Source organism: Aureococcus anophagefferens (genome assembly GCF_000186865.1).
Source record: "Aureococcus anophagefferens unplaced genomic scaffold AURANscaffold_9, whole genome shotgun sequence".
In the NCBI taxonomy this organism is placed as follows: domain Eukaryota; class Pelagophyceae; order Pelagomonadales; family Pelagomonadaceae; genus Aureococcus; species Aureococcus anophagefferens.
Window position 1 is genome coordinate 860,048 of NW_008705569.1, and position 21,545 is coordinate 881,592.

General features: G+C 71.3%; 5 protein-coding genes across 5 annotated transcripts; 2 read left to right on the forward strand and 3 right to left on the reverse strand.

Annotated features, from left to right (window-relative positions):
* Positions 1-524: 524 nt before the first annotated feature.
* On the reverse strand, positions 525-3,749 carry AURANDRAFT_64209 (hypothetical protein; the record flags this gene model as incomplete). Its single annotated transcript, XM_009038831.1, has 3 exons — positions 525-2,177; positions 2,338-2,596; positions 2,659-3,749. The coding sequence occupies 3 exons, from the start codon at positions 3,747-3,749 to the stop codon at positions 525-527; spliced, it is 3,003 nt and encodes a 1,000-aa protein (XP_009037079.1).
* Positions 3,750-4,698: 949 nt separating this feature from the next.
* Positions 4,699-7,849, reverse strand: AURANDRAFT_64210 (hypothetical protein; the record flags this gene model as incomplete). Its single annotated transcript, XM_009038830.1, has 3 exons — positions 4,699-5,290; positions 5,477-7,017; positions 7,382-7,849. 3 exons carry the CDS (start codon positions 7,847-7,849, stop codon positions 4,699-4,701), a joined length of 2,601 nt encoding a protein of 866 aa, XP_009037078.1.
* Positions 7,850-9,006: 1,157 nt separating this feature from the next.
* Positions 9,007-13,780, forward strand: AURANDRAFT_64211 (hypothetical protein; the record flags this gene model as incomplete). Its single annotated transcript, XM_009038698.1, has 6 exons — positions 9,007-9,725; positions 9,937-10,852; positions 10,929-11,137; positions 11,343-11,688; positions 11,817-12,680; positions 12,893-13,780. 6 exons carry the CDS (start codon positions 9,007-9,009, stop codon positions 13,778-13,780), a joined length of 3,942 nt encoding a protein of 1,313 aa, XP_009036946.1.
* Positions 13,781-14,705: 925 nt separating this feature from the next.
* On the forward strand, positions 14,706-17,960 carry AURANDRAFT_64212 (hypothetical protein; the record flags this gene model as incomplete). The annotated part of the gene is made up of 4 exons (XM_009038699.1): positions 14,706-15,371; positions 15,468-15,474; positions 15,621-17,442; positions 17,654-17,960. The coding sequence occupies 4 exons, from the start codon at positions 14,706-14,708 to the stop codon at positions 17,958-17,960; spliced, it is 2,802 nt and encodes a 933-aa protein (XP_009036947.1).
* Positions 17,961-20,231: 2,271 nt separating this feature from the next.
* On the reverse strand, positions 20,232-21,203 carry AURANDRAFT_26334 (hypothetical protein; the record flags this gene model as incomplete). The annotated part of the gene is made up of 1 exon (XM_009038829.1): positions 20,232-21,203. One exon carries the CDS (start codon positions 21,201-21,203, stop codon positions 20,232-20,234), a length of 972 nt encoding a protein of 323 aa, XP_009037077.1.
* Positions 21,204-21,545: the final 342 nt, after the last annotated feature.

The window sequence follows — 21,545 nt, forward strand, 5'->3', positions numbered from 1 at the left end:
CGGTCCTCGTGGGCGCGCGCGGAAGCGGCGCCGGGACTTTTGCTCCGAGAATCTCGGCGGCGGCCCATCGCTTTGACGGGCGCGCGCGCGGGGCCGGACGTCGGGGGCTCCGGCGCCGGCAGGTCCACGGGCGCCTCCTCCTCCGAGCTCCAGCCGTCGTCGTCAGGGTTGAAGTTGGAGCAAATGACGAAATCGATGGTGTCCATCGTGGGTGCTCGCACCGCCGTAAACCGTCGGTCTTGCTTTACGACCAGCCACGAGCGCGGTCTGACGGAGCGTCGATTGCCAGATGGACGCAGCACCGGTGCGGTTGACGTCGGTGTGTGTGTCCGAAATCGTACTAAGCGCTGCCCAATTCTTCAACCCGGGACATTCTAAATTCGATTTTTAGGAGCGGCATCTTCAACTTTGATCGGTAATTTACCCCATGTTGACTCGCTGCGTCTCCGTCCCGCTGCCGCCAAAGCGCCGGCATCCATGGCGCTGCAGGTCAGCGCCCGGGCTCCCAGCGTCCACATTGCTTCTTACCAGGTCCGGCCGTCGTCGGGCGCGAGGATGAAGGCCGCCGCGACCGCGATGCCCGCGAGGCGCGACGCGGCGCCCGGCCGCCGCTTCTCCTCGCCGCCCGCGAAGAGGCCGTTGAGGAAGGCCAGCGGCGCGTGGATGAGGAGCCCGCTCGCCGCGCGGCCGAGGTTCGGCCGCAGCGGCGGCGGCGCGGGCGCCGCCGCCGGGACCCGCGCCGCCGGCGCCCGCGCCGCCGGGACGGCCCGGGGCGGCGGGACGGCCCGGGGCGGCGGGACGGCCCGGGGCGGCGGGACGGCCCGGGGCGCCGCGGCGACGGCGGCGTACTTCGGCGGCAGCGCCGCGAGGCGCGGCGGCGCCGCGGGGCCGACGACGACGACGGGCCGCGGGCCGCGACGCAGAAACAACGCGGCGAGCCGCGCGGCGCGGCGCAGCAGCGGCGGCAGGAGCGCCGTCGCGGCGCCCGTGGCGACGACGCCGACGGCGCCCGCCGCGACGGCGACGGCGTCGCGGCGCGCGCGGTTCGGCGCGGGCGCGGGCGATAAGACGCGCGCCTCGGCCGCGGCCGCGCGCGCCGCGAGCGCGTCGCGGCTCGCCTCGAGGTCCGCGAAAGCGGCCTCCCAGCGCGCCTCGTTTTCGGCGGCCTCCGCCGCGGCGCCGTCGCGGACCGCCGCGGCGTCCGCGAGCGCCGCCGCGTGGCGGAGCTCGGCGGCGGCCGCCGCGTCCGAGGCCTCGGCGCGCGCGGCCGCGACGGCGGCCTCGTGGCCGCGCCGCTCGGCGACGAAGCTGCGGTTCAGCGCGTCGCGCGCCGCGCGCGCGTCGGCGAGGGCGGCCTCCATGCCCGAGATGTGGAGCAGCGGCCGCGCGGCCGCCGGCGGTTTCGCGGACCGCGAATACCCGAAGCCGAGGCCCGCGCCCGCGCCCGCGGCTAAGCCGATCACCGCGAGCGCCAGGAACCCGGGTCGCCGCACCGGCGCGGGCGGGAGCGGCGGCGCCTCCTCCTTCCAGACCTTGGACGAGAGGCGCTCGAGCGGCCGCGTCGGACAGGGGACGGCTTTTTTGGTGACGTTCGTCACGCGGACGCGGCCGGCCTTGTTCTTCGACGACGCGTAGCGGTCGACGAGCTCGCGGACGTCCGTGCCCTTCTTGACGCGCACGGCCGTGGCCTCGCCCGTCTTTCTATTTCGGATGCGCACCGTCGTCCACTCGGCGTCGTCGTCGGTCTCGTGCGGCGTCCCGAGGCCCGACGCCACGGAGACGTCGTCGCGCACGCTGAGGGACGCCAGCGACGCCAAAGACCCGGAGGGCGACAGGGACGTCGCGACGGCGGGGGAGGTGGCTCGCACGGGGGCCAGGGTCGCCTCGACCGGGAGCGGCGGCGGCGGTTTGGCGACGGTCCGCGGCTCCAGGCTGGGCGACGGGCTCCGGGAGCTCGGCGGGCGGCCGAAGGTGATGATCTGCTTCTTGGGATTGTTGGCCTCCCAGGTCTTGACGCGCGCGCGCACGGAGGGGGACTCCTGGGGGACGCGGCCGACGGGGGAGTTCTGCGGCGACGTTTGCGTGCTGTTCGGCGCCGTCCCCGGCGCCGCGTCCACGGGACCTTCCGTCATCTCAGCAGGCGGATCCGCCGCCTGCGGCGACGGCGACGGGGTCACCTGGGCGACGGAATTGGTCGTCAAATTATCTGTCGAGGTGCGTTTGCGGCGGCGGCCCACTCGTTTAGGTTTGGTTTGTCGGAGCCGTCGCGGCGACGTCGCTATGTTGACGTCCGCTAGCTATCGGCTCGAACAGATGATCCGATCGCAGCGCGAAGACCGTCGGCTTCCAGACCTCGGCGAGGTACGCGGCCGCGTAGAGCCCGTCGCCGATGGCCCGCCCGCTGCTGCGCTCGTAGGCGTTGTGGATCGACACGACGTCCGTCGCGCCGCAGATCGCGCAGCTCGCGTCCGAGTTGGCCGCGGCGCAGTAGTCGGCGCAGAGCGAGTTCCGCGCGGTCGTCGTCGCGAGCGACAACGCAGCCACCACGGGCAGCCAAGGCGGCTTGCCCATACTTGGCTTGCGTGCTCGATCTGTGCTGAAAGGTTTCTTGAAGCGGTTATATCCTTCCGCCAAGATGCAGGTCAAGGTGCCGGGTACCACGCGTCCTCGAGGGCCGGCGTCCGCGCGTCGTCGCCCCTCCACGCGGGGTCGCTCCGCCGCCGGTCCGCGGAGAACGCGGCGTCGTAGAAGGCGCGCAGCGCGGCGCGGCTCTCGGCCGAGTCGCCGCCGTGGCCGACGCCCGCGTAGAGGCCGCCGCCCGCGATTTCGACCTGGGGAAACCGCGCGAGGAAGTCGAGGACGCTCCCGTGGACTCGCTCCATGGTCAGCGACGCGCAGCCCCGATCCGCGAACGGCAGCACGTCGTCGGCGGCGCCGGAGTGGACGAACCACGGCGTCTTCGCCTTGCGCGCGAGGTCGTCGGCGTTGCGTGCGGCCCACTCGAGCATGTAGGCCTGGTCCGCGAGGAAGGTCTGGTAGAGGACGACGCCGCCGAGCGCGTGGGGCGACTGCAGCGCCGCGTAGGCGGCGACGGACCCGCCCTGGCTCTCGCCCGAGAGGAGCACGCGCGACGGGTCGACGCGCCGCGCGTCGACGACGTAGTCCAGCAGCTCGACGAGGCACCGCGCGGCCCCGTGGAGCTCGCGCCGCCGCACGGGCAGCTGCGGGAAGTGGGCGTCGAGGAACTCGTAGTTCCGCGCGGCGTCGTAGCCGCGCTCGTCGGAGACGCCGAAGGCGGTTCGCAGCCGGCGCCTCCGGTCGCCGTCGAGCGCCGCGTAGGGCGCCGCGCCGGCGCGGTCGAGCCAGAGCTCGTACCAGGAGCCGTCGGGCGCGCTCGGCGCGACGAAGAGGCAGTCGGGCCGGCGGTCGGCCGCGGCGCGCCAGTAGCCGTCGCGCACGATCGACCCGTCGCCGCCGTGGCCGTGGACGACGACGTGGACGAAGCTCGGCGCGTCGAGGCCCGGCGGGTGCGCCTCGAGGACCGGGTCGCCGCGGTCGAGGCATTTGCGCGACACCCAGCCGCGCAGCGGCGCGACGACGCGGCATCGTGCGACGCCGGCCGCGGACGTCGCCGTCTCGTAGCATTGGATTTTTGTGCCGTGCGCGAGCACGCCGACTTTCGCCGACGACGTCTCTATGTTTTCGCGCACGGTCGCGCCGCGCCTGCTCGTGACGCGGCGCTGCCACATCAATCATCGGCAGCCCATCATGTCGAGTCGGGGCAGGGCATTCACCGTGACCTGCAACGTGCAAGGGCAACGCAAAAAAAGGGTTTAAGGGATGAGGTCCACGGCGTGGAGAGCGTCTCTTTAGGGCAGCAGCGCGCGGCGCGACGGCGTGCACAAAACTCACGGGTTGGTGCGCCGGAAAGCTGACACTCGCGCGCTCACGGGCCTGTGCGCCGTGAGTTTTGTGCACGCGATCTGCCTCGTCACGGCGGCCTCGAAGTCGGCGCATTTTGCTGGTTTCGGGGGTCGTGGCACGACGCGATCCGGGCACGGGGCAGCGTGCTGGCTGGCGCGGAGCCTCGGAGTACATGTCTGGTGCCCCCGGGCTGCTCAGTCACTGGTTTGACTCGGGCGACGTGCGATGCACGCGCGCGGCCGCGCGGGTGCGCGCGACGCGGTTTCAGCCCGAACGTGTCGGACCGACTCCTCGGCTCCTCTGGGCCAGCCCTTGTGGCAGGGCGCTCGCGGGTCGATGGCGGACGATCCCTGCTGCTGCGCGGGGCTGCCCGGGCCGCTCATGGGCCGGGGGAGGGGCGTCGCGTCGGTCAAATCGGTCGCCCGAACCACTCTCGTTCGCAGCGAGTCGCAATCCAAATGATGCCGCTCCTTCGCCGATGGCAGCCCCCATGTACGTGCTACGCGCTGTCCCAGGGATCTTGCACGCGGGGGCGCGCGCGAGGTGGTAGGCGCGCTCGACTAAATTTAATGCCTCCATGCCGTCTCGGCCCGAAATCAGCGGAACCAAATACATACAGCGAGCCGCCTATATGCTCAATAAACCAAAGTTTGCTAATTGTTGCCCAATCGCAACGTACCTTCAAACTCAGCGGCGCCGTGGACCTCCTTTATAAGGGCCCAAAAAGCCACAAGATCTTAGAAGGCGCGCTTCGCCCCGCCATTCCCCGGCGCCCTAGGCGGAGGCGTGGGCCTTGACGTGCTGCTTGAGCCCGACCCAGGCGAGCGCCGCGAAGAGGCCGCAGAAGCCGACGAGGACCGCGAGGCAGACGCCGACGTGGGGGAAGCGGCCGAGGGAGTAGTAGCGTTGGATGTCGGAGACGTCGGCGTAGGGGTCGTCGGAGTCGTCGAACTCGTCCTGCATGAGGCCGACCCAGCCGTAGAGCATGGGGTTGACCCACGGGTACCAGCGCCAGGGCTTGGGGATGTCGTCCCAGAGGATGAGGTAGCCCGTGAAGAAGATGTTCGTCGTCACGTAGGTCGGCAACAACGCGTTCGCCGCCTCCGTCGTCGGCGAGAAGGCGGCGACGGCGTAGGCCAGCGCGATGCCCACGCACGAGTTGAGGTAGTACGTCGCCCAGAAGACCGCGAAGGAGCACTGGAACTTGACCATGAAGTAGATCAACCCCGCGAAGACGCCGCTGAAGGGCAGCATGATAGCGAACTCCTCGACGCACTTGTAGGCCACGTAGGTGCCGACGTCGTAGCAGCCGTCGGCGACCTCGCGGACGAACGTCGCGCGCTCGTCGACGATCTGCGGCACGTACCTGTGCAAATCGAATCTGCAACCCGACTTCAATGTGAGCGTATGCGACAGTTTCGACGCAATCTCTTCGGCTGTGTTTCGAGAACTCGACGAGAGCAATCGATTCGTCCAAAAATCAGCCGAATCGACGTCGATTTGACCGAGCGAGAGAGGTTTGAAGTCTGTTTTTTCGTCGCCGGCGACGTACGCGGCCGCGCCGTAGCCCGGCAACACGACCGTGATCCACAGCAGCGACGCCACGTTGTTCGCGTGGCCGTCGTCGCGGTGCTTCTGGGCCTCGTTGAAGTAGAGCGTGCCGATGACCAGGCCGAAGATGATCTTGTCGCCGAGGCGCACGCCGACGTACTCGCCGTCGCCGTAGGACCGCGTCCCCCGGTAGCGCAGGAGCGTCGTCGCGCCGTGGAGAAACGACGTCGCGACGGCCTCGTCGCGCCGCGGGTCCCTGGCGTGGTAGGCGAGGCAGTCGGCGACGGCGCTGAGCGACGCGGACTCGGCGGACCGCTCCGCCGCGGCCTCGGACGCGTCCTTCTCCGCGGCGCCGCCCGGCGACGCCGCCCAGGCCTCGGCGAGGGCGTCGTCGTCGGCGCCGCGGCTACTGAGCGTGTAGATGACGTGGTCCGCGAGGGAGTCGCCGGGCTGGAGCGGCGCGCCGCGCGCGTCGAGGTAGCGCCGGAGCGGGCCCGCCTCCGAGACGTCCGCCGGACCCGCGTACAGCGGCCGGCCCCGGCTCCCGAGCACGAGCAGCTTGTCGACCGACAAGCGGAAGGCCCGCGACGACGGCGAGTGGAGCGTCGCCGCGACGACGCGGCCGCCGCCGGACCGCGCCAGGCTACTCGCGACGGCCAAGATCTCGTCGGCCGTCGCCGCGTCGAGGCCGGACGTCGGCTCGTCCAACAGCAGCACGGGCGGCTTCGTCACGAGCGCCACCCCAATATTCAGACGCTTGCGCTGGCCGCCGGAGATGCCCCGGTCCAGGTCGTTGCCGACGACCGTGTCGCCGCAGTCCTCGAGGCCCAGCTCCTTCAGCACCTCTTCGACGCGCGCGAACTTGGCGGCCCGCGGGATCACGGCGCTGCACTTGAGCTCCGCCGTGTACTTGAGCGTCTCCCGGACGCTCAAGGCAGCCACGAGCGTGTCGCGCTGGACGCAGTAGCCCGAGTAGCGCTTGCGCACGATGTTCGTCGGCCGCGCGCCGCCGACGATGACGGTGCCCTCGACCTTGCCCGCGGCCGCGCGCCCCGCGACGACGTCCAAGAGGCTCGTCTTGCCCGCGCCGCTGCTGCCCATGACCGCCGTGACCTCGCCGCAGCGGAAGGACGACGTCGTGCCGTCGAGCACGACGAGCTTCTCCTTGCTCGGGAGCGGCACCTCGTAACGCAGCGAGTCGAAGACGACGTCGGGCCGCCCGCCGGCCCGCCCCTCCTCTAGAGCCTGCAGGGGCTTCTCCTCGCTGCCGTCCATGTTCGCCTGCTTGACGGCTAAGATGATCGTGTGCGGGGCGCGCGCGGCGGTCTCGAGCTCCTCGCCGCTGTCGGAGTCGTCGTGGGGCGCGTCGCGGCGCCGCGAGCTCCGGTTGCTGCAGAGGATGTCGGTGTAGGCGTCCTGGTCGCTGTCGTCGCCGCCGGCGAAGGCGCCGCCGCAGGTGATCGACGAGAGCGCGGACTCCTCGTCAACGACACGCACTCGCTCGCTGGGAGCAGCCACGACGAGGTCTGACGACATAGCCGCCTGTGGCATTGGGGCATCTTGAAGTTCAAGGAGTCGCCGACGGGCTCGCGCGAGCGCGAGTTAGAGTCGGCGGAGTCGACGGCACGGTTCGCGACTGCCGCGAGGGAGCGGCGTCGAGGGCGCCGCGCTCGGCGGCTTTCCCCACGATGGAGGTCGACGCAGGCCGCGTTCCTCGGTGAGAACGAGGAGACGCCTTAGGGGTGCCCCGCGCTCACCTGGCCTCGGCGGCGACGGCGCTGGTGGCCTTCTTCTGGCCAGCCTTGGAGACGCCGACGACGCCGGACTCGAGCTATCTGGCCTCCTCCATCTTGACGGCGCCGGGCGCGGCCGGGGCGTCTTTGAGCTCGAGCATGGCGACGTGGACTTTGAGCTCGACGAGGTAGGTGAACGGCTCGTCGTCGATGCCCGCGGTCTTCTTGACGTAGCCAAAGCTGAGCGCGCCGTTGAAGCGGTCGCCGGCGTTCCACTTGTCGACGAACTTCTGGCGCCACGCCGTCAACGACTGGACCTTGCGCGACCAGCAGATGTAGCACATGCCGAGAGACAGGAGCGCGGCGAAGCTCCAGCAGCATATGAGGTTGTCGGTGTTGGCCTTGGCCGTGGCGAGCATGTCGGCGATCATCTCGTCCCACAAAGCCTCCGAGACGCGGCCGGCCGCGGCGACGTCCCTGAGCCCCTTGGGGAAGCCCTGGTCTTCCCGAGCGATGACGATCGCTCCCGTCGCGCACATACGCTGGCAATACTGCGCGCTCACGTCTTCGATGGGGACGTGGATGCAGCCGTCCTGCCACTTGCAGCCGGGCATCCCGCCGATGAACTTGCCCGACAGCATCTCGAAGGAGTCGACGACGGTTGTGGCTAAGTTGAGTGATTATAGCGCGCGCGCGGCCGCTGCGAGGGTCGCTGCCTTGCTACAGCTCCGCGGCCGACGGAGCGGTCTCGATGCTCTAATCTCGGCCTCTGGCAGATCGATATCGGCTTTCATCAGTTCATTGCACTGCAAGGCCACTGCATGTCGCGTCCTTGGGGGGGGCCGGGCGCCGAGCGGACGCATGGGTCCTCTGGTCTCCCACGATCCCGACGCCTGGCACCCCGGCCGAACGACACGACGCACCCCGGTACTCCACAGTGGACCCCGCGTAACGCCGGCGGCGCCGCGGCCGCGGCCGCGGCGGTCCTAGGGCTCCGCGGAGCTCGGCTTGCTGATGACGCCCCGGACGCCCGTGAGCTTCGACATCTGCTTGCGCAGCCCGCGGAACGCCTTCTTGCTCTCGGACTTCTCCAGGGGCGCGGGCGCGGGCGCGTACTCGCCGGGCTGCGGGTCGCTGTGCAGGTGCGTCACGCACTCGTGCGTCCGCGCGCGCCTACGGTGGGGGGTGCCGTCGAACGGACGGGACACGCATCTCGAGCGAGGCGTCGACGAGCCGCTCGTCCGAACGTCGACCGAAACGCGATTCGAGAGCGGACGCCGCCGCGCGCATGCGCCGCCGCTGCGCCTCCTCGTCGTCGTCGCTCTGGCCGTACTGTTGCGTCGCATCCTCCATGAAGGCGTTCGACGACCGCTTGTCGACGATCCTCCCGCGGCCGCTCCGGCCCCGGCCCACGCCGCGCCCGCGGCCGCCGCGGCCGCCGCGGCCGCCGCCGCCCGTCGGCGACCCCTCGCTCGCCTCGCTCGGCGCCGGCGCCGGCGCGTCCTCCGCCGCCGGCGCCGCCGGCTCCGCCTCCTCCTGGTCGAAGTCGGCCATTGCCAACGCGCGCGACGGCGCGAGTGGTTTCTGAGAGGCCAAGAGAGCCCGAGGGGCTGCCTGTGAATCCATCCGGTGTTGAGGTCTGCATTGTTGCAAGAGTCGGCTTCGGCTACTAGTGGCACTCGCTGCCGCAGATTTTGTACACGGCACCCGTCGTAGTTGTGCCTTGCGCGAGCCGAGCCGGGGCGCGACGCTCCCGGGGCGCGTCGAAGCTTCCGCCGACGCACCGCACACGCGCTCCATGGAGGCTCGCGGCGACGGCCTGGAGCGCTTCCTCCCCGCGGCGGCGGACGCCCAAAAAACCACATCGCAGCTCGCGCTGCCCGACGGCGAGTTCGGCGGCGCGCTGCGGTCGTCGCTGTCGGCCCTCTACGAGGACCGCGGCGGCGCCGAGCTCGAGCTCACGGTCGAGGGGTCAACACAGGGGGTGGCGTGCCACGCGTTCGTTTTAGAGACGTGGTCTCCCGTGCTCCGCGCGCAGCTGAGCAGCCGCTGGGCCGGCGGCGGCGTCTCCGGCCCCCGGTCCGTCGAGGCGCCGGGCGGGTCGCGGCCCGCCGTGGAGGCGCTGGTCGCGTTCTGCTACACGGGCCGCTGCAGCGTCGACGACGACTCCGTGCTGCCGCTCCTCCGGCTCAGCGACTTCTGGGGCGTCGCGCACCTCCGCGAGCTCTGCGGGTCCTTCCTCTTCGAGACGTCGCGGAGCTCGGACTCGGGGGATTTAGCGGGCCTCGTGGAGAAGCTCAAGATCGCCGACGAGTTCGGCCTCGCGCGGCTCCGCCAGCGGTGCGCGTCCGCGCTCGCGGCCAAGTTCGACGAGCTCTTCCGGGCCGCGGACGGCGATTCGGGCAAGCGGAGCTCGCCGTTGCTCCTGGAGCTGGCGCCGGACATGGTCGGCGAGGTGCTCTGCAAGAGCCGGCTGGCCGTCGTCGACGAGGCGGACGTGCTCGACTTCGTCCGCGAGTACGCGGCTGTGTGGAATTCAAATCTTCAACCCGACTTCAATGTGCGCATATGCGGCCGTTTCGACGCAATTTCTTCGGCCGTGCTTCGAGAACTCGACGAGAGCAATCGATCCGTCCAACGATCAGCCGAATCGACATCGATTTGACGGAGCTAGAGAGTTCTGAAGTTTGGTCAGGACCCCCCAAACCAGTGGTTGATTTCCACACAGGTACGCGGCGTCGCGCGGCGACCCGCCGGCGGTGCTGGCGCAGCTGCTGCCGGCCGTGCGGTTCCCGTTTTTAGGGGACAAGCTCTTAGAGTTGCGGGCGGACGCGGAGCTCATGGCCGTCGACGGCGCCGTCGCGCTCGTCATGCGCGCTTTAGAGATCCTGGCCTTCCCCCAGTCGGCGAAGCCCGTGTCGGCCAAGGAGGAGGAGACCGCGGACCCGTCGACGCTCCAGACGCTGGCGCGGACGGGCCTCTGCTGCTTCGACGGCACGTTCTCCAGCAGTCTGGCGACGATCGGCGACCGCGCGCGCGCGCTGTCCATCCCCGTGGGGCCCCACGTGCTCTTCGCCGTGACGCGGCCGGGCCTCGCGCCGCGGCGCGACGGGGCGCCGGACGGCCCCGCGCCCGTGGTGTCGTGGCGCGTCCGCGTCGACGCGCTGCCGCCGCCGCGGAACCGCGACGGCGACGGGCCCGCGAACGGGGCCCGGGGCGGCCGCGGCGCGCGGGGGCTCGGCGCGCGGGCCGTGCAGGAGCAGATGCGCGAGCTCATCGGCGTGTCCGCGGACAGCTGGACCTTCGGGCTCTGGGTCGTCGCGGAGCACGACGTCGCGCCGCTGTCGCCGACGAACAACCCGCGCGCGAACCCGGCCTGCTCGAACTTCGCGATCTGCAACTTCACCAAGGCGCGGAACACGACGGTGCTCCAGATCCAGGGCAACGGCCGCGCGGCGCTCGCGGGGCAGCAGGCCGGGCCGGGGCAGCAGAACCTCGAGGGCCACGAGATCCTGGTCGGCGACGTCTACGGCGCGGACCTGCGGTCGCTGAAGCGGCCGGGCGCGCCGGACGACGCGCCGGGCGACCTCGTCGTCGCCTTCAGCCGCAACGGCGCGCTCTTGGGGCAGCCCGTGCCGCTCAGCGTCCTGTGGCGGTGACGATTTTCGAGAGATTTTGACCGGGAAAACGAAGAGAAATCGTTACCGACATGCTTTATAGGTGCCGCTCCTGAACCCGGCGCTCTTCCCGGAGCCGCACTCGCGGTTCAACCTCCGCAAGGAGAACTTCCGCCTCTTGGTCGCCGGCGGCCGCGCCCAGGCCGGGGCGAACCTCATGCCCGTGGCGTCGACGAGCCTCGGCACGCTCGGCTGCACGCTCCTCCCCCAGGGCGAGACGACGCCCCTGCCCGCCGCGGCCTTCGCGAACGCGTTCAACGACCACGCCGCCGCGGCGGCGACCAACGGCGACGGCGGCGCCGGCCTCTTCGGCGGCCGCGCGGACTACTGAGCGGCGGGCGGGCCGCGCGCGGGCGCTCGAGCGAGGCCGTAACTTCGAGTGCATCGTCAACGGCGCGGCACCGTCGACTCGTTGTCTTGATACTTAGTAAAAAATCATGCTTGGCGCAATGGGCAGCCCCCGTTTGGGGCTCTTCTTCGTCGTCGCCACGTGCCGACGCGCCGCGGCGTCGAACGCCTCGGAGGTCGCGACCCTGGGGACCTGGTGGCAGAACGTCGACGCGACGACCGACGGCTCGCTCAACGCGTCGTTCTCGAGCTGGTGGCAGGGCGACTTCATGGCCTCGGTGGTCGACTGGCTCAACGCGACGAACGGCCAGCGGCCGAGCCTCGCCTACGTCGAGGACGAGGCCGCGTACCGCCGGTGGTACGAGCACGAGCGCTGCGCGTTCGCGCTGCCCTGGGCAGGACAAGAGAGCGAAATTCCCAACTTCAAAGGCTCCTTTCTCGGCCGTTTTCCACTCGTTTCGGCTGACTTTTGGACGAGCGATCATCTCTCGGAACGGTCTCGAAGCGTGAATGCTTTTCCCGGAACGCGCGCGCGCGGAACACTCACGTTGAAGCGACGTTGAATCACCCTTGTCCTGCCCAGGCGCTGCCCTGGGACGAGAGCGGCGCGAGCTTCGTGTCGTCGCACGAGCTGGAGACGGAGATCCTGGGCGACAACACGGCGACGACCTTTCGGAGCTCGCGGACGCCCAAGTACGACAGCAGCCTGCGGCCGTCGGAGTGGTGGCACGAGTCCCTGGGCCGCGAGTCGGCCGACGGCGAGGCGACGGGCGCCGACGGCGTCCAGGACGTCTTCGTGAACTTCGCGCTGAGCTCCTTCGACATCAACGAGCACCGCGGGTCCTGGTCCGCGCGGGGCTACATCGGCGCCTACTGGTACGACCCCCGCCTCATGTTCGCGCTGACGGAGGGCTGCGGCGACGACGCCGCGGTCGCGAGCGGCCACTACTGGCTCCTGAGCGACGGCTTCGAGAAGAAGATCTGGAACCCGGACGTCAAGCCCAAGAACCTGGCCGCGGGCGGCTTCAAGATCCGGGACCGCTACGTGAAGATCTTCCCCTACGGCCTCGTCTACGACGTCAAGTCCGTCGAGATGGAGCTCGACTGCGACCTCTACCTGCGCAAGTTCCCCTACGACGACCAGGCCTGCAAGATCGTGCTGTCGTCGCCGCGCAACGACGTCAACTACCTGCGCTTCGGCCCGTCCGTCGAGGACCCCGTGACGGCCTACGACGAGCGCACGGGCGACAAGGTCTTCAACGACCAGTGGCGCGTCAAGGACGAGTCCTACGAGGTCGTATCCACGACCTACTTCGCCCAGGCGGACCAGGAGTTCGTCAAGAACACGCCCGTGGAGACGGACGCGGCCTACGCGCTGCCGCTGAGCGGCACGTACCACGAGTTCGAGTGCGTCTTCGACTTCCGGCGGAAGCCGGGCTTCTACGAGGTGGAGATCCGTGCGGAAATCGAATCTTCAACCCGACTTCAATGTGCGCGTATGCGAAAGGTTCGACACAATCTCTTCGGCTCTGCTTTGAGAACTCGACGAGAGCGATCGATTCGTCCAAAAAATTAGCCGAATCGACTTCGATTTGGCCGAGCTAGAGAATGTCAAAGTTTGGTCGGGACGTCCCAAACCAGTGGTTGATTTCCACACAGGTGGAGATCGTGCTGCCGGCCATCTTCTTCGTCATCATCTCCTACGTGGGCTTCTTCATCAACGCGTCCGTGGCGCCGGCGCGCGTCGCGATCACGGTCATCCCCGTGCTCATCATGCGCACGCTGTTGAGCCAGGTGTCCGCGAAGCTGCAGATCATCTCGTACCTCACGTGCCTGTCCAAGTTTTTGCTGTACTGCCAGTTCCTGACGGTCTTCGCCGTGCTCGAGTACGGCTTCGTGCAGATCTGCCTGCTCCACGAGTCGCGGTGCCGGGACGTGCGCACGCACCTGAACTCGATGAAGCGGTTCATCGTCGCGGACAGCGCCGAGGACGCGCCGTCGCTCTTCGACAAGGAGGACGCGTCGGCGCGCGACGTGCTGCTCGTCGAGGAGGGCGCCAAGGCGGGCGCGGAGCTGCGCATGATCAAGCACGAGATGAAGCACGTCGAGCGCCTCGAGCGGTCGAACCCCGTGTTCAAGGAGCTCCTCGACGAGCTCCGGAAGCTCTACCGCGGCGCGGACGCGACGGGCGACGGCCTCATGGAGCCCTTCGAGCTCGCCATCGCCCTGCGGTCCTACGCGGTCTACATCGCGCCGTCCCAGGCGCGCAAGGCCATGATCAACCAGAAGTACGAGCACGGCGGCGACGACGTCGAGATCGACCACGCGACGGTCGCGTTCACCTTCGCCGAGTTCCTCCACTACGTCGTCCACTACGACGAGAACCCCACGACCTTCAACGGCCGCCGCTCCTGGGCCGAGCACTTCAACCCCTCCTTCCACCCCCCCTCGACGAACTGCGACGGCCTCTTCCGCCTCCTCTTCCCGCCCGTGCTCACGCTCCTCTTCATCACCACGCTCGGCCGCTGCCACTGGGACTCGCGCTAGCGCACGTCCGTAATTCGCTTGCCGCCGGGGCTCGGACCCGGACGCGCGTTAGCATATCCCGCCGGCGGGACCACTTCAAGGTGCAGGGATTTCCACACAATTCGCGCCGCGGCAGCCCGCATCAGGGTTGCCCCGACTCCCTCGCAGTTCGGTGCGCCGTGCGGCGCGGGGCGGGATGTCCATGGTCGTCGACCCCGGCGGCCGAGCGACCCTGCCGGGCTACGGCAGCGTCCTGGCCGCCGAGGAGATCGCGTCGATCGGCCTCCCCAAGCCCGAGCTTCCCTGGGCGTCAAAGCGCAAGCGCTACACGGTCCTGGGCGCCGCGGCGATGCTATCGTGCTGCCTGCTGGTGCTGACGTCCTGGGCCACCCCGGCGCTCGGCGACATCGCGGCGCGGGCACGCCTGCCCGCGATGGTGGAGCGCGCGCGGCGCGAGGCCGTCGCGCCCGGCGCCGCGGCCCCGGCGGACGCGGCCGCCGCGGCGCCGGAGCCCGCCGCATCTCCCGCCGCGGCCGGCGGCCGGCGACGGCGGCGGCGACGACGGCGGCTCCTGCGCGCCGCGGCCGGCGGCTCGCCGCGGACCGCGTGAGCCGGACGCGGACGCTCCGCGCGCGCGGAGGGAGAGGCCGGCGGGCCGTTTTTTTAAATACCACATTAAGCCGAGGAGTCGGCTGGCGCGTCGGCGCGACAAATGCGAACGGGCCGATTCGACGTCGCCCGCTTTCATGGCTGAAAAAAAAAAATAGCTTGAACCGTACCTTGAAGTTAGTGATAGCAGGCCCAGCCCTCCGACACGCATCGTGGAGCAAAAAATACATCGACCGCGGCTCTTGGCCGCGGCCGGGGCTCCCTCCGGGCCCGGCGCGGCGGCGGGCGGGCGGGCCGGCGCGGCGGCGGTCCGCGGCCCGGCCCCTCGCCGCGCGCCATGGTGCGCCTCGTCCTGCGCGTCGCGGCCCTGGGGCTGGCCCTCGTCGCGTGGGCCGACGACGACGACAACTACCGCACGAAGAAGGTCATCAGCTGCGTCGGCGACAGCATCACCTACGGCGAGGAGGACGGTGCGGGCTACCTGAGCTACCCGACGCAGCTCTGGGACAAGCTGGGCCGCGACCGCTTCGTCGTGAAGAACTTTGGCAAGTCCGGGTCGACGGCGATGGCGACGAAGGACGCGTACCGGACCAAGAGCTCGGGCGTGACCTACGAGGCGGCCCTCGCGTCGGAGCCGGACGTCGTCGTCCTCCAGCTCGGCACGAACGACGCCAAGGTCGTCTACTGGAACGCGACCGTGTTCGCGGAAGCGCTCGCGGGCCTCGCGCGCGAGTTCCGAGCGCTCGCGTCGCGGCCGCGGGTCATCCTCTCGGCGCCGCCGCCCTACCCGGGCACGTCGAGCAAGTGGGGCGACCCCGACGAGTCGCCCATCAACTCGGAGCTGCCCGCGGTCGTCGAGGCCGTCGCCGCCGACCTCCGGATGGATTTCTGCAGCGCCTACGCGGCCTTCGGCGCCTACGCGGGCGTCGACGACGACATGTTCGACGACTCCGTGCACCCCAACGGCGCCGGCTACGACGTCCTCTCCGACGCCGTCGCGGCCGTTATTCTCCAAAACTGGACCTGGACGTACGCGCCGACCTACGGCCCGACGCCGCGCGCGACTCGAATCTTCAACACGACTTCAATGTGACCGTAGTCGAACGGTGAGACGCGTCCGCCGTGCTTCGAGAACGCGATGAGAGCCATCGATCCGTCCAAGCATCCGCCGAATCGGCTTCGATGGGACCGAGCTCGAGCATGTCGACGTTCGGCCCCGACGTCCCGGCTCACCGGTCGATCCGCCCTGCAGGCCCGACGGCGGCGCCGACGCGCGAGCCGACGTGGACGCGGGCGCCGTCGAGCGCCGCGCCGACGCTGAGCGTCGCGCCGACGACGGCGGAGCCGTCCTACGCGCCGTCGCCCGCGCCGACGGCCGCGCCGTCCTACGCGCCGTCGCCGGCGCCCACGGGCCCGCCGTCCTACGCGCCGCGGCCGCTGCCGACGCCCGCGCCGTCGACGTCGCCGCGGCCGACGTCCGCGCGGCCGTCGTCGCGCCCGTCGCCCCGGCCGTCCTACGCGCCGAGCCCCGCGCCGAGCGACGAGCCGACGCCGGCGCCGACGTCGCGGCCGTCCTACGCGCCGAGCCCCGCGCCGAGCGACGAGCCGACGCCGGCGCCGACGTCGCGGCCGTCGACCGCGGCGCCGACGGGCCTCACGCCGCGCCCGACCGCGGCGCCGTCGACGTTCCCGAGCGCGGCGCCGTCGACGGCCGCGCCGACGCGCCCGCCCTCGTCGCCGCCGCCGTCGCCCGCGCCGTCCGTGCCCCCGACGAGTGCCGCGCCGTCGCGATATCCGTCAAACGCGCCCACGGCGCTCCCGAGCCCGCGGCCGAGCCCGCTGCCGTCGTCGGGCGCGCCGACCCTGGCGCCGTCGACGCGCGCGCCGACGCCGGCGACGGCCGCGCCGACGACGGCGGGGCCGTCCGCCGCGCCCGCGCCGGCGCCGTCGCGCGCGCCCGCGCCCGCGCCGACGCGCGCGCCCTCGGCCGCGCCGACGACGCTCCTGCGGCCGACGACGGCGCGCCCGTCGCCGGCGCCGACGGCGTCGGCGACGCTCGCCGTGGCGCTCGCGGGCGTCGCGCTCGACGGCTTCGGGTCCGACGAGGCCCTCGCGTTCCGGTCCGCCGTCGCCGAGACGCTCGCCGTCGCCGCGGCCCAGGTCGCCGTCGTGCGCGTGGAGGCGGCGGCCGCGGCCCGCCGGCGCCTCGACGGCGCCCCGGAGGCGGCGGCCGCGGCCCGCCGGCGCCTCGACGACGCCGCGGGCGTCTCCGTCGTCTTCACGGTCGCGGCTGCTGCGTCGACGGCGGACGAGCTCGCCGCGACCTTAATCGCCGCCGTCGACGACGGGTCCTTCGACAAGCACCTGAACTACATCGGCGACGGCACGAACCTCGAGGCGGCGACGGCGACCGACGCGGGGCTGGTCGAGTCCGGCGGCGACGACGACGAGAGCTCCGGCGGCGGCCTCGCGGCCGCGGCGGGGTCGCTGGCCTTCGTCGTCGCCGCGGCGGCGCTCCTCGTCGTGCTGATCTGCGGCACGCTCGCGGCGCTCTACTACCTGCGGCGGCCGCCCCTGGAGGCCAAGCGCGCGGCGCCGCCGGACGACGAGGAGTCGAAGCTCGAGGTCGTCACGATCGACGAGCCGCCGGCCGAGGACGACGCGTCCGAGGGGACGACGGCGGCGCTCCCGACGCCGGAGTCGACGCCGCCGGCGTCGCCGGACGTGGCCGCGGAGCCGCCCAAGGCCGCGGGCGCGGTGTCGCGGGCCGAGCCGGCGAAGGCGGCCGTCGACGGGCCGCCCGACGGCGGCTCGGGCAACGTCGAGTCGTCGCTGTCCTTCGCGGGGCCCATGACCTTCCTGGGGGGGCTGCTGGGCGCGGCGCCGGCGCCGCCGGAGCGGCCGCGGACGCCCGAGCCGCCCACGAGCGCGCGCCTCGTGCCGACGCCGCCGCCGCCGCCGCGCGGCGACGACCCGCCGCCGCCGAGCCCGCCGCGGCTCCGGAGCCCGCCGCGGCGGCGGCCCGACGACCTGCTCGGCGCGCCGACGACGGTCCAGCCCTTCCCGCCGGTGGCGTACTCGCCTGTGTGGAATTCAACCACTGGTTTGGGTGGTCCTGACCAAACTTCAGAATTCTCTAGCTCGATCAAATCGAAGTCGATTCGGCTGATTTTTGGACGAATCGATTGCTCTCGTCGAGTTCTCGAAGCACAGCCGAAAAGCTTGCGTCGAAACTGTCGCGTACGCGCACATTGAAGTCGGGTTGAAGATTTGAATTCCACACAGGTCGAACCGGTCCGCGCGGAGCCCGCGGCCGCACAACCTCGTGGACCCCATGCTGCTCCGCGGGCACTCCGCGGCCGAGGACCTCCTCACGGACGCGGCGGCCTACCGCCGCCGCCACGAGTCCGAGCAGTTCTCCCAGCTCGACGCCGCGGACGTCGGCGGCGTCGCCGCGGTCGTCCACGCGCAGATCGAGGCGGGCGGCCTCGAGGGCGTCGACGAGCCGGAGCCCCTGCCGCCGCCGCGCGGCCGGCCCCCGCCGCCGGGGCCGCCGCCGGCGAAGAAGGTCGCCAGGGGCGTGAACCTCTAGGGGGCCTTACTTGTGTTTTAGCTGGTTTTGGGCGGGGGACGGGCACGGCAAGTTGAACTTCTGAGACGGCACTGAACTTCGTGGAGAGCGTCGTCGACTCCGTCAGCCCGAGTGACCACTTGCTGCTCGTGCCTTGCCCGCCGGGCCCGCACACGCGCCCCCCCTCGACGATCCAGAGCCTCTCTCGCTCGTCATCGTCATGGCAACGTTGCGCGCGCGCTGTGACCGCCTCCTCGACGACGTCGGGCTGGATAAGAGCGCAACCCTTCTCAGCGACGTTAAGGCCGTCGCGGCGGAGCTCGGCGTGGATTACGTCGCTCTCGGCCCGACGCTGAAAGCCTGCGAGACGGAGCTGTACGGAGCGGGCGGCGCCGCGGCGCCCTCGCCCGCGGCGCCCTCGCCCGCGGCGCCCGCGGCGGCGGCCCCGTCGGACGACGACGACGACGACGAGGAGCTCGAGTGCCAGACCTTCACCGCCGAGGAGCTGGCCAAGCAGCGCTACGAGGCGGCCAAGGCCAAGAACGACATCACGGAGATCGACGATGACGACGACGACGACGAGCCGCCGGCGCCCGCGCGGAGTCGCAAGCGGGGCCGCGGCAACAGTGACCTCCTGGACGGCCTCTTCGAGGTCGAAGACGAGTCCGAGTCCGAGTCCGAGGAGGAAGACGAAGACGAGTTCGACGAAGAGGAGGAGGAGGACGAGTCCGAGGAGGAGGAGGAGTCCGACGAAGACGTGTCGTTCGTCCGCGTCACGCCCGCGAAGCGCCAGCGCCGGTCGGCGCCGCGCCGGTCGGCGCCCAGCGGCCCCACGGTCGCCCAGCTCAAGGAGGCCTGCCGCGCGATGGGGCTCAAGGTCGGCGGCACCAAGGCCGAGCTCGCGGCGCGGCTGCTGAACCCGAAGCAGAGCGACCAGGCCGGCTACCGCGCGCTCAAGCCGAACGCCCAGAGCCAATACTTCGTGAACGGCCGCCGCGTCAGCCCGTCGGAGTACCACGCGTCCGTCGGCGGCATGCCCCGCATGCCCGCGATGCCCCGCATGCCCGCGATGCCGCGCATGCCCGCGATGCCCCGCATGCCGCGCATGCCGCGCATGCCCCGCGGCTGGTAAAAACGACTACGCCCCCGCCGCGAGGAGCCCGTCGAGCGCGGCCCGCGTCAGCGCGACGTCGGGCTTGGCGCCGTAGAACGCGCGGAGGAGCCCGGCGTCGCCCGCGTCGAGGCGCGCGAGCACGGCGCCCCAGACGTAGACCTTGTCGTCGACGGTCGCGTCGAGCCAGGGGTGCCAGACGAGGGGGTTCGCCGTCGTCGCGTGGTGGCAGTTGCAGCGCTGGACGCGCTCGTAGGGCGCGAGGTCGAAGTTTCGGTCGTCGCGGTCGTAGAGCGCGTTGACCGCGACCTGGTCGTCGCCGACGCGGTCCGTCGCCTCGCGCCAGGTCGCGAGGAGCGCGAGGGACGCGGCGGACGCCCGGAGCCGGAAGAAGCCGCAGCAGAGCGCGAAGGGCTTCGCGCCCCTCCCGAGGCCGTGGTCGACGGAGAACCGCGCGGGCGCGGCGCCGCCGTCGACGAGGGCGCGCGCGTCGCCGAGCCAGAAGGCGTCGCAGTCGCTGTGCACGACGTCGCGCCCGCCGCCCGCGGCCTCCTCGGCGACGAGGCGCGCGACGAACGCGAGGCGCTGGGTCCAGAGGTCGCGCCGGTCCGCCGCGGGCCGGAAGCCGTCGGCCGCGCCGAGGACGCGGACCGGCCGGCCGGCGCGGGCCGCGACGTCGCGCGCGACGCGCTCGGCGGCGGCGTCGAGGCAGCAGACCGCGAGCGCGCAGCGGCCGTCCGTCGCGCGGGAGAACCGCGCGTGCCAGAGCTCGAAGATGGGGCCGAAGTCGCCCGTGAGGAGCGTCGCCACGACGACGCGCGCCCGGTAGACCTCGACGACGCAGGCGTCGCGCAGCGCGCCGTCGGCCGCCGCGTCCGGCGCGACGGGCGCGCCGTCCAGCCGCAGGCAGCAGTCCTCGACGCGCAGGCCGCCGCCGTGCGCCGCCAGCACGCGGGCCGCGAGCGCGCCGACGCTCCCGCGCAGCCACCGACCCTTGACGCGCAGCCGGAAGGGCCGCTCGCCGACGATGAACGACACGTTCATGGGGGGCTGAAAGGCTATTTCATTTGCTCCATCGCAAATACTAGCAGCTCGCTTGCGGTCAACTTGACGTCAACGTTTCGTTCAAAGTTGGCAGCCCTCCGCTCGGAGCCGAGGCTCGCATGGTGGCGATTTAGGACCTAGAAGTCCGCCGTGTCGTAGATGGCGGCGAGGACCTTGTCCTCGGTCGGGAGGTAGCTCGGCTCGTGGGCGAGCGGGAAGGGCGTGTCGAGGCCGCAGACGCGCGCGGGCGGCGCCTCGAGGTGGAGGAAGCACGCCTCGGACGCGTGCGCGTTGATCTCCGCCGCGAAGCCGAGCTGCCGCGGCGCCTCGTGCGTCACCACGAGGCGGCCCGTCTTGTTCACGGAGGCCTCGACGGCGCGCGAGTCCCAGGGGCTGATGGTCTGGAGGTCGACGACCTCGACGGAGAGCCCCCGCTCCGCCGCCGCGCGCTCCGCGGCCCGGGTCGCCACGCGCACCTGCGCCCCCCAGGCCACGAGCGTCACGTCGGTGCCCGCCACCACCACGTCCGCGACGCCCAGGGGCAGCGAGAAGTCCGGGTCGTCGGGGACGTCGTCGACGGCGGCGCGGTAGAGCGCCTTCGGCTCGAAGAAGATGACCGGGTTGTCGTCGCGGATCGACGCGACGAGCAGGCCCTTGGCCTCCCGCGGGCCCCGGGGCATGACGAGCTTCAGCCCCGCCGTGTGCGCGAAGGTCGCCTCGGGCGACTGGCTGTGGTAGTGGCCGCCGTGGCCGATCGCGCCGCAGGGCGTGCGCACGGTCAGCCCGCCGACGTCGAACTCGCCGCCGGACCGGTAGCGGTACTTGGCCGCCTCGTTGACGAGCTGGTCGTAGGCCGGGAAGATGTAGTCCGCGAACTGGATCTCCGCGATCGCCGTGCGCCCCAGCGCGGCGTAGCCGACGCCCAGCCCGACGATGCCCTGCTCGCTCAGGGGCGTGTTGAAGCAGCGCTCGGGGCCGAACTCCTCCGCGAGGCCCATGGTGCAGCGGAAGACGCCGCCGAAGCCCACGTCCTCGCCGAAGACGATGGCGCTGTCGTCGGACTGCATGGCCGCGCGCAGGCCGCTGTTGACGGCGCTGAACATGTTCATGCGCGTCGTCGCCAGGCACCGGCGGCGGCCACCGGGCGTCGCGGCGCGGCGCGCGGCGGCGCGCACGGCGCGGCGCGCGCGGCGGGCGAGCATGGGCGCGCGGCGCGAGAGCAGTCGATTGGGCGCGCCTCGAAACCGAGAGTGTTCTGTGGTAACGCTCGCTGAAGTTGGTACCAACCCGATCAAGTTTGCCTGCTTGCTGCAGCGCTAGCTCTCGATTGGCTGTGCTATGAATGCTTGAGGCAGTATTTCAGCGAGTGCCGGCAACGTGACGTCAACAATATCCCGTACGAGTTACGCCACCCCTAGACCCCCGTCTTCTGGATGATCTTGGCCTTGAGG